We start from the raw sequence: 16,478 nt of genomic DNA on the forward strand, positions 1-16,478 counted from the left end.
AGCCCACTCTTTGCAGGACCCCCCCGCCCCAAGCCTGACAGTGAGCCGGGTGGGCCCTGCCCCTTCCCCTCACGCTGCCCCCTCACCCCACCCCCAGATGTGGTCTTCTTCATCTACCTCTACCAACGGTGGATCTACCGCGTCGACCCCACGCGGGTGAACGAGTTTGGCATGAGTGGCGAGGCCCCAACAGCAGCAGGGGCCCTCCCGCCAGCCCCCGCCCCTGCCACGACCACCGCCGCCGCCAGGGAGGAGGCCTCCACACCCCCGCCCGCCAGGCCCACCCAGGAGGCCAGCTCTGACAGCGAGCCCCAGGAAGCCCCTCCAAAGCCGGCAGAGGACAAAAAAAGGGATTAGCCGCTCCTGGTGACCCCCACCCCTGCCGCCCCGGCCCCCTCGCCTCCCCTCCCTGTCGCCCCTTCCCTGGACAGATCGGGCCGGGGCCGGTGTGTGGTGTGGGGGCCAGGGCGCGTCGTTTGTGGAGGCGCCGTCTGTCTGTCTGTCCCTCCATGTTTCCAGCCATCTCGCCCCGCCAGCCCAACACCATCGGGAATCATGGTGAAGCCGACATGGCACTGCCGAGGGGGTGGGCCAGGTGGGGCAGGGGCCGGGCCCCTCTGTGGGACACCCACGGCCGTCCATCATCTTGTCCCTCGATCCCCCACCACTCCCTCCTCCCAGACCGCCGCCCTTTAACACAGTCTGGATTTAATAAATTCATATGGGTGTTTAACTTAAACTCAACAGAGCCCCCCATCTTGTGCCTTCCTTCCCCTGCCACCTTGGAGAGCAGGTGGGGGTGGCTCTCCTGAGTCTGGCAGGGAGACCCGCAGGACGCGGGACATGCTAAACTGGGGACAGTGACCCTCTGGGCCAGGCCCCTTTCTCCTCCTTCTCCCCCTCCCAGGAGCCCTCTGAGGGGGCTTCCGTAACCGTCCCCATTTCACAGATGGGGAAGCTGCTCGCCACGACCTCACCACACCAGTGCTCTTAACCACGAGGCCCGCCGAGGCGTGGAGCCTCGCCTGTGCCGCTGATTATCTCCTGGCCTCACACAGCCCGGCAGGGCAGGAGCGCCTACCCACCACTGATACAGTCCCATTAGCCTGCCTTGTTCAGCAATCCTGGGACCCTGGCTGCCTGACCTCGCTTCTCTGGGCTTATGAGCTCGTATCCAGGGGACCCTGCGAGTGAATCCTGGCTCAGAGTGGTGCCCAGCTGTAGCGGCCATAGCTGTTGGGGTGCCATCAGCACCCTCCGGGTTGCCTGTGCCAAGGGCCCAGCCAGACTCTTGGTGTGTGGCGCGTGCGTCTTCCCAACAAGCTGGGTACCAGAACTGTTCACCCACTTTATGGATGAGGAGACTGAGGCCCCTGGGTGTCCCTGCACTCTGAGAGGTTGGGACCCCACATTCCCAGGTTTATTTTTTGGGGGGGAGGGGGTGTGGTCTCATCAACACTTCTGGGAGAGGAGCCCTGGGGCTGAGAACCAAGCCAGGTTCCCCTGGGCTCCAACACCACAGTGCCCTGCAGAGCCAGGCAGGGAATCCACGAGGTCCCAGGAGAGTTGTGTGCAGACGCCTGTGTATGCATACACACACACACACACTCTCTCTCTCTCTCTCTCTCTCTCTCTCTCTCTCTCCCCCCCCCCCCCTCCAGGCTCCGTCCCTGAGGTAGCCGCAGCCACAGACCTGCTCCACTCCCTCCCCTGCTGTGCATCAGTACCTGCTGAGCTCATAGAACCAAGCGGGGTGTGGGCTCTCAGGCCACCTAAACTTACTGGCCTACCCCCTGCCCAAATCCTCATCCCACAGTGTTTGGCAGGGCCTGTCAGCTGTACCCCACAATTGCTTGGCATTCTCACCTCTTCACTTGCACTGAGACCACCCGGTCCAGGCTCCTCCTCATACCCTGGGATCCCAACTCAGCCTCCTCCTTGGTCCCCTGCCCCTCCCATTCACTTTTCATCCAGCACGGGCCATGTGCTGGATCTTAGTTCTTGGACCAGGAACTAAGTGGAAGTTAGTGCTTCCTGCAGTGGAAGCACGGAGTCTGTTTTTTTTAATTTACCATCTTAACCATTTTTTTAAAATTTACTTTTGATTTAGTTTTGGCTGAGTTGGGTCTTCGTTGCTGTGCGCGGGCCTTCTCTAGTTGCGGCGAGCTTTGTTGCGGTGTGCGGGCTTCTCAGTGTGGTGGCTTCCCTTGTTGCGGAACATGGGCTCTAGGCGCACAGGCTTCAGTAGCTGTGGTGCACAGGCTTAGTTGCTCCGCGGCATGTGGGATCTTCCTGGACCAGGGCTCGAACCCATGTCCCCTGCATTGGCAGGAGGATTCTTAACCACTGACCAACCAGGGAAGTCCCCAGCAGCCAAAATTTTCTGAAGCACAAACCTGACCCTGGCCGTTCTTTGTTCAGAACCTACCATGGCTCCCCAGTACCCTTGGGAGAAGAGCCCAGGCTGCTAACTGGTGAACGATAGCTTGGGAGGAGGGGACTTCTTAACTCCCACAGCCTCATCTCCCTTGCTCTAACTAGCTGTGACCGCTTACCTCCTGGTGCCCTTCCCTAAACTGAGACACGCCTCCAGGCATGCAACTCTTCACCTTACCCTATGCATCCTCCAGGTTGTAGCTCCATGGCTCCTCCTCCAGGACACCCTTCCTGACCACCTCCTCTGGGACACTGCCCCCCACCCACCCACCAGCTCCCTGGGTCCCCACATCCCAGCCCTGCCCGCTGTGGGTCATCACTAGCTGGAGACAGGTCTTTCTCCACTGGACTGAGCCCTGTGAGGACAGAGCCAGAGCTGTCTCGGTCACTGCTGTGTCCACAGCACAAGAGGAGTCGCTCTGGGAACATTTGCTGAGTGCACGTTTGCACAATCCCGACTTTCACAGACACAGGCACACAGCCAGAAGTGTGGACCTTGATGAGGCCTGCATTAAGACATGGGTGGAGAGACTGACATACAGTCAGTCAACAAATGTTCCCCGAGCCCCTCCCCTGGGCATTGCTTTGAGCTGGGGGTTCTGTGTACACAGCAGGGATCAAGACAGCCCCAGGCCTGCCCTCATGGGGTTCAGAACCCCACAGAAATCCTGAACGCTGAGGATTTCTGATGTGTCCTTTCAGCCGTTGACCTAACAAACAGTTGTGAGGCCTGACATTTCAAGGGGCAGAGGGGAATCAGGTAGGCTTCTACTCCTACACGTAGGAGCCACTGTTCAACACTTCTTATCATGAGCCAAGCTCTAGTCTTAAGTGCTGCATGTGGTTCGCTTCCTAAATTTAATATTACCCATCTCCACTACTTCCCCAGCTGTCACTCCACTCCAGCCTCCTTGCTGTTTGTTCCTTCAACATGCCATGCATGTTCCCACCTCAGGGCCTTTGCACTTGCTGTTCCCTGTGACTTGAACACTCTTCCCTAGATATCCACATGGATCCTTCACTGTCTCAGCAGTCTGCTCAGATGTCACCTTAGACCCTCCCTAAACTTCCTAACCCAAATATTACCCTTCAAACTCAAGCCATGTATCCTGCTTTAATCTTCTGTAGGACTGCTATCACCATCAGACATATATTTGCTTATCTCTTTTCCATCTGTCTCCCCCAATTGGATTTCAGTTCCATGATGGCAGGGGCTTTTGTCTATTGTGTTGTGTGCTGTGTCCCCAGCTTTTGGAGCAGTGCCTGGTACTGCTACCCTGTGTGCAATGACTCTAAGTCAGATGTTCACGACAGCAGATGAGAAAACTGAAACCCAGAGAAATTAAGTAATGTGTCCAAGGTCTCACAAAGTAATGTGACATAAAGTGCTAGAACAGCGCCTGGCATATGGAAGAGGTCTATACAAGTGTCAACTATTATTAGTATTTAATCCTCACAACCATCCGACTATTAGACCCATTTTACAGATGAGGAAACAGAGGCTTAAAAAGATGAAGTCAGTTTCCTGAGGTCTCCTAGTAAGTGGCAGACCTAGGATTTGAACTTAGGCAGCCTGATTCTGAACCTTCAGATCATAGCGTTTCTGGCAATGCCCTTGTCATATGCAGACTACAGCCTGCAGGCCAAAACCAGCATTTTCCAGTTTTTCTGTAATTTTTACATGTTTTAAGTGGTTGGAAAAAATCTCAAGAAGGATTATTTTGTTTCACATGAAAGTTATACAAAATTCAAATTTCTGTGTCCATAAAATAATGTTTTATTGGAGCACAGTCATGCTCATTGTTTCTGTATGGTCTTTGGCAGCTGTTGTGTTATGGCAGAGTTGAGTTTTGAGACTGTCTGGCCCTCAAAGCCTAAAGCAGAACATATTTGCTATCTGGCCCTTTGCAGAAAAAGTCTGCTCCATATTTTGCATTATAGCAGTCGTTCTCCAACTTGAGCTTGCATCATATCACCTGAAGGGCTGGGCCACAACCTTGAGAACTGCTGTAGACTAGTCTGCCTCCTACGAGCAGGTGCCAGGGCTGGCTTGGTGAGTACTGTGGCATCGTACCCAGTGCAGGCTCTGGCACACAGCAGGTGCTCAATAAATGTATGTCGACTGCATCAGTGAGTCCATGTAGGCCATGAAGAGTAGAGGTGGAACACTCAAAATTTTCACAGGGAGACAAAGGACGTCAAACCTTGGCTCTGTGGTCTGAGGGTGCCCGGCATCCAAGTTGGGACCTAATGTCATCCCGTCTTTCTTAGGAATAGGCCTAGAAATGTGATCTAACCAAATGGCTGCCCCTCTTTGAGCCTCAGTCTCCTCCTCTCTGCAATAATTCCAATTCTAGCACCTTCCTCTGATGCTGGTGCAAGGTGTGAGGTATCTGTGAAGCCCCCAGGTAAGCCCAGGGGTCAGGCACTCAGCTCAATATGTATCCTGGGGGCTACGCTGTTACCATTCCGGGACTAAGTTACTGAGCCTTTGAGCTGAAAGTGCTACGGGCTATTAGGAAACTTGGAGGAGCTGTGGGGAGGAATAAAACATCCATCCATTCATTTAGTAAAAACTTATTGGGCACCTACTGTTTTTCAGGTGCTGTTCTGGGTGCTGGGGATACAGCAAGGAACAAAACAGACAAGTCCTACAGCTGAAATCCTGACATCCTAGCTTTAAACTTTTACGTATGATCACTCCCGATTTACTCAGGTTAAGGAACTGAGGTGTAGAGAGACCATGGAGGTTTCGAAAAGACTATCATCATTGGCAGCTACGGAGCCCTGGTAACCTCCTGATCCCAAAGCTTCCCTTCGAGCCAGAGAAACAACAGGTCAAGTCCGGTTGGCAGACCTGGGGTGGGCAGGCCTCAGTCTTCTTACTTGCTCCATGGGTAGCTTGTGAGTGGCCCCAAGCAGGACTCAGTGGTCTCAACCAGAGCAATGGGCATCGTCGCGGGCCGGGCCCCTCCTGTGTCCCCGGCCTCCCCTTCCCGGCCGGCCCCGCCCCCGAGGCCACGTGACGCGTGGGGGTTTTCCCGTTTCCCTGGCGTGACGTAACGACAGGGTGCAGGCCAATGAGCGCGCAGGCCGGCGGCGCCGGGGAATTCCGCCGCCCCGCCCCCGCCCGCCGCCCGCCCGGCCCGGCCCGGCGCCCCCCGCAGCCCCGGGCGCCGCGCGTCCAGCCCGGCCTGCGGCCCCAGCCCCTGCGCCGCTCTCCCGACCCGCGATCGTCCGCCGGACCGTGCCACCTGGCCGCTCGGCCTGCCCGCGTGTGTGTGTTTTGGTCTGGGCTGGCCTCCGGGCCGTCAGTCCCCACTGGTTGGGCCATGCCGAGTCGCCGCGTCGCCAGATCGTCCGCTGCGCCGGAGCTGGGGGCCTTGGGTAAGCGGGGCCGGGGTTCAGGAGAGGAGTCTGGGGCGGGACTGGAGGTGCGGGAGGCCTGGGGTCCTGGAGTGGTCTGGGGGTTCCTACAGGAGTCTTAGGGGTTTTGCGGGGAGAGTGTGAGGGTTCCGGGGACACTATATCAAAGGGAAGGAAGGAGGCAGAGGATGGTGACCGGGTCCGGTACAAGGTAAGAGAGAGACGTCCCACTAGAGAGTGAGAAGGGGGCGGGGCCTGACCCTGAGGCAAAGAAGGGGGCGGGGCCCGACTACGAGAGGGGAGGGGCAGAGCCTGACTCGGAGAAGGAGGAGCGGGAGCTGCTCCTGAGGGACTGGGCGTGGCCAGACACAGAGAGGGAGAAAAAGGAGAGGCCTGGCCCACAGAAGGGGGCGGGGCCTGACCATGAGTGCGAGAACAGGGCGGGACCTAACTCAAAGAAGGAAGCAAGGTCTCACCTACTCAGAGTAAGGGGCGGGGCTTAAGGGAGATAAGGGGGCGGGGCCGTACTCGGAGAGGGAGAAGAGGCGGGGCCGACTCTGGCAGAGAGAAGGAGGAGGGCCTGCTCTGAAAAAAAGAGGGCGGGGTCTGACTCAGAGAAGAAAGAGGAGGTGGGGCTTGCCTCTGGAGAGAAGTGGCAGGGTCTGAGGGAGAAGGGGACGGGCCTGACACTGGAAAAGTGAAGAGGTAGGGTCTGACCCTGAAATAAGGAAGAGGGTGGGGGCTTTCCTAACTGAGGCTGAGAAGAGCTCCTCCAGGTCCTTCTCAGCCTTCTTAAGGGAGAGAAGGAGCAGGGCCTGAGTGCGATGAAGGGTGGGGTGACTGACAGAAACTAGGGAACCTGTCCATGAGTTAAGGAAGGAAGGCCGGACCATGCGGGCAATAAGGGTGAGGGGCATGATCCAAAGGGGCGGGGCCAGGAGAGGAACGGGGTGGGGCTTGGGAGATTGTCTGGTTCTCCCGCTGTATTTCCATCACCTCCTGAGACATGCCTCCCTCCCTGCAGGGGCCGCGGACCTCCCCTCGCTCTCGCTCGCTGTTTCTAGGACCACGGGTGAGCAGCCCTCCACAGTTCCTGCCCACGTGCACGCTCAGGATGGGGCAGGGGGAATCCTGTGGAGGTGACATTGTGTACGCCTCTGTCTGGGGGTTTTGCGGAGGTCTACCTCAGCTTTCCTCAGCCTGTATCCCTCCCTGCCCGTTGAGATGGGGTCCCCAGATGCCCCTACCTCCCGGTGATGAGGAGCTGGGCAAGTAAAACTAACCACCTATTCACTCTCTAAGAGAGTCCTCTTTAGAGATTCACTGTGGTAGTGCAGAGCGTAATAATTACATACTGGTGCCACCACCCCTTCACTGCAAGTCACTTCCCTTCTCTGGGTCTCAGTTTTTCTCATCTGTAGGATGGGCATAATATCAATGCCTCAGAGGGACCGAGAGGATTCAATGAGCTGATACAGCTAAACAGTATCAGTATTAAAGCAATAACAGTATTAAAGCAGTGTCTGGCACACAGTTAAGGGTCACCCAGAGAGCTGTTAAAACAGATTTTTGGGCCCCATCTCCACAGTTTCTGATTCAGTAGCTCCAGGATGGGCTCTAAGAGTTTGCATTGCTAGCAACTTCCCAAGAGATGCTGAGAACCACTAGTCTATAAGCCCCCTCATCCTGTGCCATCCAAAATTCAGTGCTGCCCAAGGAAATGCAGAAGCATGGCCAAAGGATGACATCATCTCTCATAAATGTGCTGGAATTTGGAGGGCAGGGATTGAGTCCTGCCACCAGGAAAACCCAGTGGCCCCAGTGGGCTGGGTCTGAACCTCTCTCTGGAGGTAAAATCTTGGGATGGACCCCAGAAGTGCTGGCGTGGCTGTGGAGGAGGCCCTGCGGGTTCTCTAGGAGGTTTGTGAGTTTGGGAGATAGTGAAAGGTGGGAGATGGCATTGGGAACAGGTCCTGCCAAGCACTGGTTCTGGGCAAGAACAAGGTTGAGACTTTTCTGACCCAAGACCTAGATCTTTGGTTTCTTTCAATTGAGAGTAATTTCTGACGTTATCCATTCAACAGATATTTATTGAGTTCCAATTGCATACCTGGCCCTGTGCTGGGCAGTGCTGAGCACTCAGCAGTGACCAAGACAGCCCTGGCTCCGCCCTCATAGGGTTCCCTACCTAGATGTGGAAGCAGATACGTACACAATGAATTAAATGTAGGATTATAAAATGTGATAAAGGCCCTAAACAAATCTTGGGATCAGTGACACCTAAATAGCATGGTGGGGATGGGAGAACAACTGAGACAGAGTGGGAGGGAAATTTTCCCTCATTTTGATGGGCCAAACACATACTGGGCCCTGGGTATACAGTGGGGATGGGGCAGATGTGTTTCCTACTCTCTGGTGTTCACAGTCTACAGGAGACAGATATGAATCACTCTAATATAAGGTCATGTCAAATCCTAGCCAGTGCCATGAAAATGATAAAACCAAGGCACCTAACTGTGAGTGACTGGAGTGGGGGTTCTGGGGGCTATCTTGGATAAAGTAGTCAGGGAAGACCCATCTAGGAGGTGACATTTGACCAGGGACCTGAAAGTGGAGGAGGAGGCATGCAAAGATCTGAAGGAAGAGCATTCTGGTAGAGACTAGCCTGTGCAAAGGCCCTGAGGCATGAAAGACAGCTGCTCAAGTGTGGCCCATCCTGGCTGGCCCTGAATGGTGGCAAGTTTGTGTGGGAGTTTGGGAGGGGGACAGGTTGTTATTTGAGCTGAGCCCTGAATAAAGAGAAGAAGTCCCTAACATTTCCTGGCTGAAAGAGGATTTTAGATAATAATAATAATGGCTAACTTTTATGGAGGGCCTGAAGTGGTCGGACCCTGTGCTAAGCAATTTCCCAGTGTGCATCTAAATCCTCATGTTAATGCCTGAGATATATCAGAACTTTTTATAGAGAAGGAGGCTCAGAGAGGTTAGGCAACTTTCCCAAGGCAACACAGCCAGAAGTGACAGCCGGGATTCAAACTAACATCTGTGTGACTCCACACCCCATGCTCTGAAACCATGTCTTCCAACCTCCCCATTTTATAGACAGACAATCTGAGGCCTAGAGAGGGGAAGCAATTTACCCACATCCATAAAATAATGTCTCCCAACACCTTACCCAACAGCAGCCAGCATTTATGTATCGTCTACTATTACGGCAGTTCTAAGTGCTTCCTGTATATTAAACAGCCCAACCAGACAAGCATTATTATTGTGTCCATTTTATAGATGAAGAAACCAAGGCACAAAAAGAGTTTAAGTAATGGGCTCAAAGCCACATGGCTAGCAAGGAACAGAGCCAGGATTTGAACTGAGGCAGTACAAAGCTTCAGCCACAGCTGCCCGGGCCTCAGTTTCCCCTCACAGCCTGGGAGCTCCTTAAGGGCTCAGACAAAGTCTAACTCATCTTTGGATCCCCAGGTCATCCAGCACGGATGCCTGAGAAGGTGTTTCCAAGTTGAAGTGACTTGAAGTTGGCCCAGCCAGTGATCTGTAGCGTGTCCCTTCCTCTCTCCCAGCCTCAGTGTCCCCATCTACCAAGTGGGGATGTCTTCCCCACCCCGGTGACTTCACAGATCACATGAGATAAGCGGGGCAGGAAGACTGCTTTCCAAGGAGCAAAGGTCTGGCTGCTGGGAGCCACTCCCCGAGAGTGGAGGAGGAGGACAGGTCTGGCAGCAGGGCAGGTTGGCAATGATTCGGTGGCCAGCGGCCAGCGCAGGCAACCCTGGATGGGGCATCTGGCCCCGGTCTGCCCTCCCGTGCTGTGTGACCCCACAGGCTTGCTTGCTCCCTCTGGGCTCCCCTTGTTCTGTCTGTGGAATGATGGGAGGTTGGTTTCCATCCTCCATGGTCCCTTCCAGGGCTGAGCTTTCCTGAGGAGGTGATAAGGGGCTTCCCCAGCATTGCTGTCATTCCCCCCTCAGGAAGTAGGGGCAAATCCCGGATACCGGCTGGGTACTGCTGGGGACTGGCATGGGATGCAGAGGGAGGTGGTTGCCTAGAAGTGAAGGATCAGCCTTCCTGGATCTTCAGACACCAGGAAGTGATCTCCCGGGGTCTAGGGTGGGCTTTAGGGAGGGGTCCACCCCCACATTTTGTTTAGAATCTTGGGCATCCATTTTTTTTCCCCTGGTGATGAGACCCTTGGCTTTTCCTTAGATTCTCAACACTGCTTCATAATCCCTGGTCTAAAGGTTTTTTGGGGGAGGCATTTGAGGGTAGCCTGACCCTGGGACCCCAACATTGGGAGCTGAAGGGAGGGTAGGCCAGGAGGGAGAGATGGGGGTTAGGGTTTAACATCCCAGGGAGTCAGAGCCCAGGATTTCCCAGGATGGAGGAAGGGGGAAGGGTTCTGGGAGGGGATGGGGTTGGGGAATCTGTCTTAAAAGATGAAAGTCTTGACCACTTCCTGGACCTCACCTTTCTCTTTCTCTTCCTTCCACAGATGAATTGGGTGAGTATCACAGGGCAGTTCTGGGGGAAGGCTGGGAAATCCAAGTGCTCACAGAGAGGGATCTTGGCCTTCCTTGTTGGGGAGGAGGTCACAGTGTGACTTCTGGGACTGCTGGGGGATTTTAACAAAGTCATGTGCTCCCAGGGTACTTAGCAGTGCTTGACACTTAGTGAAGATTCAGCATATGCCAGCCGTCTTTAGCATTACTTACTGTTACTACAACTATTGTTCATTCCTTCGATGAGTTGTATTGAGCACCTGCTGCATGCCAGGCACTGTTCTAGGCACAGGGATTCAGCCACGAACCAAAGTCCCTGCTCTCTTGGAACTGATACTCTAGCGGCAGAGACAGGAGGAAAAGGAATAAAGAACAAAATAATGTTAGATTGGGCTAAGGAAATGAACAGGAAGAGGCCTGGGGAAAACACATTAGATTGGGCCTTTCTGAGAGGTGGGCTGAGACCGGCAGGATGAGAAGGAGCCAGCATGGGTTGAATGGGGGGAAGCGTGGAACAGGCAGATGGAGGAGCCAGTCCAATGCCCCGAGGAGGGCCGGGCTTGGTGGGTGCAAGCAACAGAAAAGAGACCAGAGCATGATGAGAGGGGGCAGCGGGAGGCAAGAAGCCCAGGACAGAGGGGGCCCGTCCACAGAAGGCTCTGTGGCCAAGGTCGGGGGTGTGGGTTTTGTCTTTGTCCTGTTTTCCTGAGATGAGTGGAGTTTGGGGAGAGTTTTATATGGGGAAGGTGTTGACTTTGACTCTTAGGGAGATGGGAGCCACTGGAGGCTTCTGTTGAGACGGGGACAGGGTCTGACATCAGATCCCTCTGGCTGTGTTTGGCAGATAGACTGGAAGAGGCGAGGTGGGAAACAGGGGCAGTGGTTCAGATGGAAAGTGATGGAGGGTGGCCCAGGGAGGAAGCAGTGGGGGTAGGGAGAGGTGGTGGGAACGTAAATGTATATTTGAGGTAGAGGCAGGAGAAGTTCATGGATTGGACATAGTAGATGTGGGATCGTGAGCAGCTGATAAAGATGTGTGTCCTTCCAGCTTGAGCACCGTGGATGGTGGAGCTGCTTTCTGAGATGGGAACGGCTTGGGCAGAGCATCTGTTATTCTTGTTGTCATTAAATGGGGCAAGATGGAGGCAGGGGTACCTGTGACTTGGTTCTACCTTGATCCAGGTGAGAGGTGATGGAGGCATGGGTTCAGGAGCTGTTTCGGAGGCGGGTGCACAGAAGGGTACAGGAGAAGGAGAAACCAGGCCGACCCCTGGGGTTTCGGGCTTCTAGAACTGGGGGACGCTACGCGTCTGTTTCCAAGAAGGAGGGCAGGGGCTTTTCTGTGTTCGGAGCTGACGCCCCTGCCCTTGGCCCACAAGAGATATGTCTTGAAGAAATGAGCGGACGGGAAAAAGGCGAGGGCAGCACAAGTCTGGGGGTAAAAAAAGCCTTTTCTTTGACAATCAGCGTCATCCCTAGGTTTTGCTTCTCCCGCAGAGATCATCGACGAGTACATCAAGGAGAATGGCTTCGGCCTGGAGGGGGCGCAGCCGGGCCCGGGCGAGGGGCTGCCGCGCCTGGTGTCTCGCGGGGCGGCCTCCCTGAGCACGGTCACCCTGGGCCCCGCGGCGCCCCCGCCCCCGGCCACGCCGCCGCCCTGGGGCTGCCCCCTGGGCCGGCTGGTGCCCTCGGCTCCGGGCCCCGGGCCGCGGCCGCACCTGGTCATCACCGAGCAGCCCAAGCAGCGCGGCATGCGCTTCCGCTACGAGTGCGAGGGCCGCTCGGCCGGCAGCATCCTCGGGGAGAGCAGCACAGAGGCCAGCAAGACGCTGCCCGCCATCGAGGTGGGCACCAGGGGCGGGGGCGGCACCGGGGGCGGTGGGACTCGCGTGTCCCCCGCCCCGAAGATTCATACGCATGTATTTCTTTATTCATGTATTTTATGGTGGTTATTATTATTGCTGTTGCTATTTTTGGAGCGGATGATACCGCTGTCACTTGGCCTTAAATTTAAAGGGCATTCAGAGAAAGGCCTTCTTCCCGGCAATTTGACAGTATTGGTCAAAATTATCATTGGTAGCCTCCTGGTTCACCAGTGAGGCCTTAAGAATCAGAGTATCTGGATTCGAATCCAGGTACTGCCTTGGACAGGTTACTCGATCCCTCTGTGCCTCCTCCTCTACAAAATGGGATAATACGGACTTCCCTGGCGGTCCAGTGGTTGGGACTCCACGCTTTCACTGCTGGGGGCCCGGGTTCGATCCCTGGTTGGGGAACTAGGATCCTAAAGGCCCCCTGGCGCGGCCAAAAAAAAAAATTAAAAACTGAAGAATAATAATAACCAGGCACCTGGGGTTGTTGGGAGGAGTAAATGAGTTACTTATTCACGCCAAGTACCTCGAACATGGTGAGCGCTCAACTGAGATAGCTTCTAGTATTACTAGTATAATTATTATTATCATTATTACTCTTAGGCCGGGCCATTCCACTTCTAGGAACTTATCATGTAGATATGCCTGCATCTGGGTGAAAGAGGGACGTACAAGGTTCTCCCTTGCAGCCTTGTTTGTATAGAGAAGAATTGGAAGTTTCTGTGTTAATCATCAGGGGACTAGTGAAATAATCGATACATCTACCGATTGCAATCCTATGCAGCAGGGACAAATATATCTGTGTGTAAGTGTGCAAATAAATATAAATACATACAGTTAATACAGAAAACATTTTAAATGAAGCCATCCCTTAGGTACTGATGTGGAAGTATCTATCTCCAAGATATATTAATTTTGTTTAAATTGAGGTGCAGAATTTTGTGGGTATTATACAGTTGACCCTTGAACAACATGGGTTTGAACTGGGTGGGTCCGCTTAAACGGGGATTTTTTTCAACAGTAAATACGATCCCCAGTTGTTGGAACCCCCCCAGGCAGAACCGCAGAAACACGGATACTGAGGACCAGCTATAAGTTATAGGTGGATTTCCCACTGCGGGCAGGGTCGGTGCCTCAGTGCTCCCTCCCCCACTCCCCACATTGTTCAAGGTAAACTGTACTACCCTGTGTGTCAAAAAGAGGGGAAAATAAGATTTTCAATTTGTATTTGCTAGTATTTGCATACAGAAACCCTGGAAAGGAAAACAAATACAGGTGAATTCTTTTTTGGAGGCAGTGCTGAATGGATAAGGTACAGACAAGATTTTCAACTATAACCATCTTTATTTTATTTTTATTTTATTTTTGGCTGTGTTGGGTCTTCGTTGCTGCGCGGGCTTTCTCTAGTTGCAGCGAGCGGGGGCTGCTCTTCATTGCAGTGCGTGGGCTTCTCGTTGCGGTGGCTTCTCTTGTTGCGGAGCCCGGGCTCCAGTAGTTGTGGCGCTCGGGCTTAGGTGCTCCGCGGCATGTGGGATCTTCCCCGACCAGGGCTCGAACCCGTGTCCCCTGCATTGGCAGGCAGATTCTTAACCACTGTGCCACCAGGGAAGCCCTTTAGTTTGTTTTAGTTTTGAATCATATGACATGGATCAAAACGTTCAAAAATATGAAGTCATGTTAAATTAACATAATTTAAATTAAATTAAAATGAACAAAAGTCCCCCACTCCTGCCTCCAGGTTCCCCCCCCAACCCAGAGGTAACCATTGTTATCAATATCTCACGGAGCCTTTCAGGAGTATTTTATGATTAATGATTATACAGGCAAATATATATATACGTATATACTATCCCCCTTTTGTACATAAAGGGGAGCGTGCATGCGCTTGTGTATATAAAATGTGTGGGGTTTTTTGTTTTTTGGCCGTGCCACGCAGCTTGCGGGATCTTATTTCCCCAACCAGGGATCGAACCCAGCCCAGTGGAAACATGGAGTCCTAACCACTGGACCACCAGATTCCCTTCCAGAAATTATTTGAGTGACACACGTGAAGGAAATAATAGATGAACCGAGTCGTTCTCTACAGCCCTGCTTGTAATAGCGGGAAACAGAAAACAACCAAAATGTCCACCAATAGGAGACTTGCACAATATATTATCCTATATCCACACGGCAGGATAAGATGGTAAAGAGAATAAGGCAGCTTCAGTCATACTGATATACGCTCAGCTCCAAGATATATTCTTTTTTTTTTTTTTTTTTTAATAAATTTATTTATTTATTTATTTTTGGCCGTGTTGGGTCTTCGTTTCTGTGCAAGGGCTTTCTCTAGTTGCGGCGAGCGGGGGCCACTCTTCATCGCGGTGCGCGGGCCTCTCACTATCGCGGCCTCTCTTGTTGCGGAGCACAGGCTCCAGACGCGCAGGCTCAGTAGTTGTGGCTCACGGGCCCAGTTGCCCCGCGGCATGTGGGATCTTCCCAGACCAGGGCTCGAACCCGTGTCCCCTGCATTGGCAGGCAGATTCTCAACCACTGTGCCACCAGGGAAGCCCCCAAGATATATTCTTAAGTTAAAAAAAATCACATTTTAGGGGGCTTCCCTGGTGGCGCAGTGGTTGAGAATCTGCCTGCCAATGCGGGGGACACGGGTTCGAGCCCTGGTCTGGGAGGATCCCACATGCCGCGGGGCAACTGGGCCCGTGAGCCACAACTACTGAGCCTGCGCGTCTGGAGCCTGTGCTCCGCAACAAGAGAGGCCGCGATAGTGAGAGGCCCGCGCACCGCAATGAAGAGTGGCCCCCGCTCGCCGCAACTGGAGAAAGCCCTCGCACAGAAACGAAGACCCAACACAGCCAAAAATAAATAAATAAATAAATAAATAATAAAATAAAGAATTAAAAAAAAAAAAAAAGAAAGATCTCTTAAAAAAAAAAAAAAACCACATTTTAGGACTTCCCTGACGGTCCAGTGGTTAAGACTCCACGCTTCCACTGCAGGGGGCACGGGTTCGATTCCTGGTGGGGGAACTAAGATCCTGCAAGCTGTGTGGCGTGGCCAAAAAAAAAGTTAAAAAAAAAAAAACAACTTCTGGAAGTGGGATTGCCCGTCAAAGATAATTTGACGGCTGTTGCCAAATTGCCCTGCCCGGGGTGGTTACGTGCATGACTGTCTCTCCCAGTGATTTCTGAGAGGCCTGGTTCCTGTGCCTTTCCAATACGGAGACTTCATGTGTTTCTGGATCTTTGCCCAAGTGTCCGTGGACCCTGAATTATGTCCTCACCATCCCACCAGCCCTGGATCCCGGGCTCATCTGCTCCCTGACCTCCAGCTTCCTCCCTGGTGACCAGCTCTCAGTCTCCTCCAGATATCCAAGACCGCCAGAGGGGTGCTGTTAAATTACACATCTGCTCGTCTCCCCTGTTCAGAATCCTCCTTTGGCTCCCTAGCACCCTCAGGAGGAAACCCAAGATCCTTCCTGGGCCTCTAAGACCTTTCATGGCCCAGCTCCTGCTGCCCATTCCCATCCAGCCCTCCTCACTCACCACCATCCAGCCACCAGCCCTTTGCCTGTGCCATTCCTCCTGGCTGGAGTGCTTTCCACCTGCAGCCTGGTCACCTCTTATTCACCCGTGAGGCCTCAGCCCACCTCAGGGACGCCATCCCTGACCCCGGCCCCAGGTCCCAGCTCCCTCGTGTGAGATCTGTTTCCCTCTCCTCTTCCTCAGTGGGATTTGTACACAGAGCTTTACTTGGGGGATTAGCAGAGCAACCCTGTCCTACCCCAACAAGTTTGGATTTTAGGGTCAGAAAGACTTGGGCTTTGGTCCTGGCTCTGCCATTTACCAGCTGTGTGGATTAGGGCAAGTCCAGTGCTTCCCTTGGCCTCAGTTTCCTCATCTGTAAAATGGGGATGAAGCTCCTGCCCCCCCCCCCCACAGGACACTGTGAGGAAACCAGGGAGATGGCCCAGCACTGGTGTGCAGGACCCCTTACTCAGACAGGTGGTTGTAGTTGTTGTTATTGGATTTGGCTCCAGGCGTTGTGGCCAGAAGTAGCGTGTTAGCGGGACATTCTGGTGAAAAGAACGGTTTACTTTGAAACGTATAGTCCATCACTGGCTTTTCAGGAATGGGCAAGTGTGGTACGTTGAGGGGCAATTTTGTGGCCCCTCATTTATCTTTAAGCATTTTGTCTGTTTTTCCAATTTGATAAGGGATATTTTTTCAACTTTATGTCTCAACTTTTTTGGAAAAATTTTAAACCTACGCAAAATAGACAAGGATAGCGCAATGAA

The 16,478-nt window shown here is 53.4% G+C and overlaps 2 protein-coding genes across 2 annotated transcripts in view; both read left to right on the forward strand.

Annotated features, from left to right (window-relative positions):
• CLPTM1 (CLPTM1 regulator of GABA type A receptor forward trafficking) overlaps positions 1-748 on the forward strand; it is a 29,883-nt gene extending 29,135 nt beyond the window's left edge. The window contains exon 14 of the mRNA XM_057534670.1: positions 98-748. Coding sequence (XP_057390653.1) covers positions 98-357 — 260 coding nt within the window. The 3' untranslated portion in view covers positions 358-748. The remainder of the gene's footprint in view (positions 1-97) is intronic.
• Positions 749-5,556: 4,808 nt separating this feature from the next.
• RELB (RELB proto-oncogene, NF-kB subunit) overlaps positions 5,557-16,478 on the forward strand; it is a 29,431-nt gene continuing 18,509 nt past the window's right edge. Inside the window, exons 1-2 of the mRNA XM_057534991.1 lie at positions 5,557-5,823; positions 11,811-12,157. Coding sequence (XP_057390974.1) covers positions 5,769-5,823; positions 11,811-12,157 — 402 coding nt within the window. The 5' untranslated portion in view covers positions 5,557-5,768. The remainder of the gene's footprint in view (positions 5,824-11,810; positions 12,158-16,478) is intronic.

The sequence above is a fragment of the Balaenoptera acutorostrata genome, chromosome 19 (genome assembly GCF_949987535.1).
Source record: "Balaenoptera acutorostrata chromosome 19, mBalAcu1.1, whole genome shotgun sequence".
NCBI lineage: Eukaryota > Metazoa > Chordata > Mammalia > Artiodactyla > Balaenopteridae > Balaenoptera > Balaenoptera acutorostrata.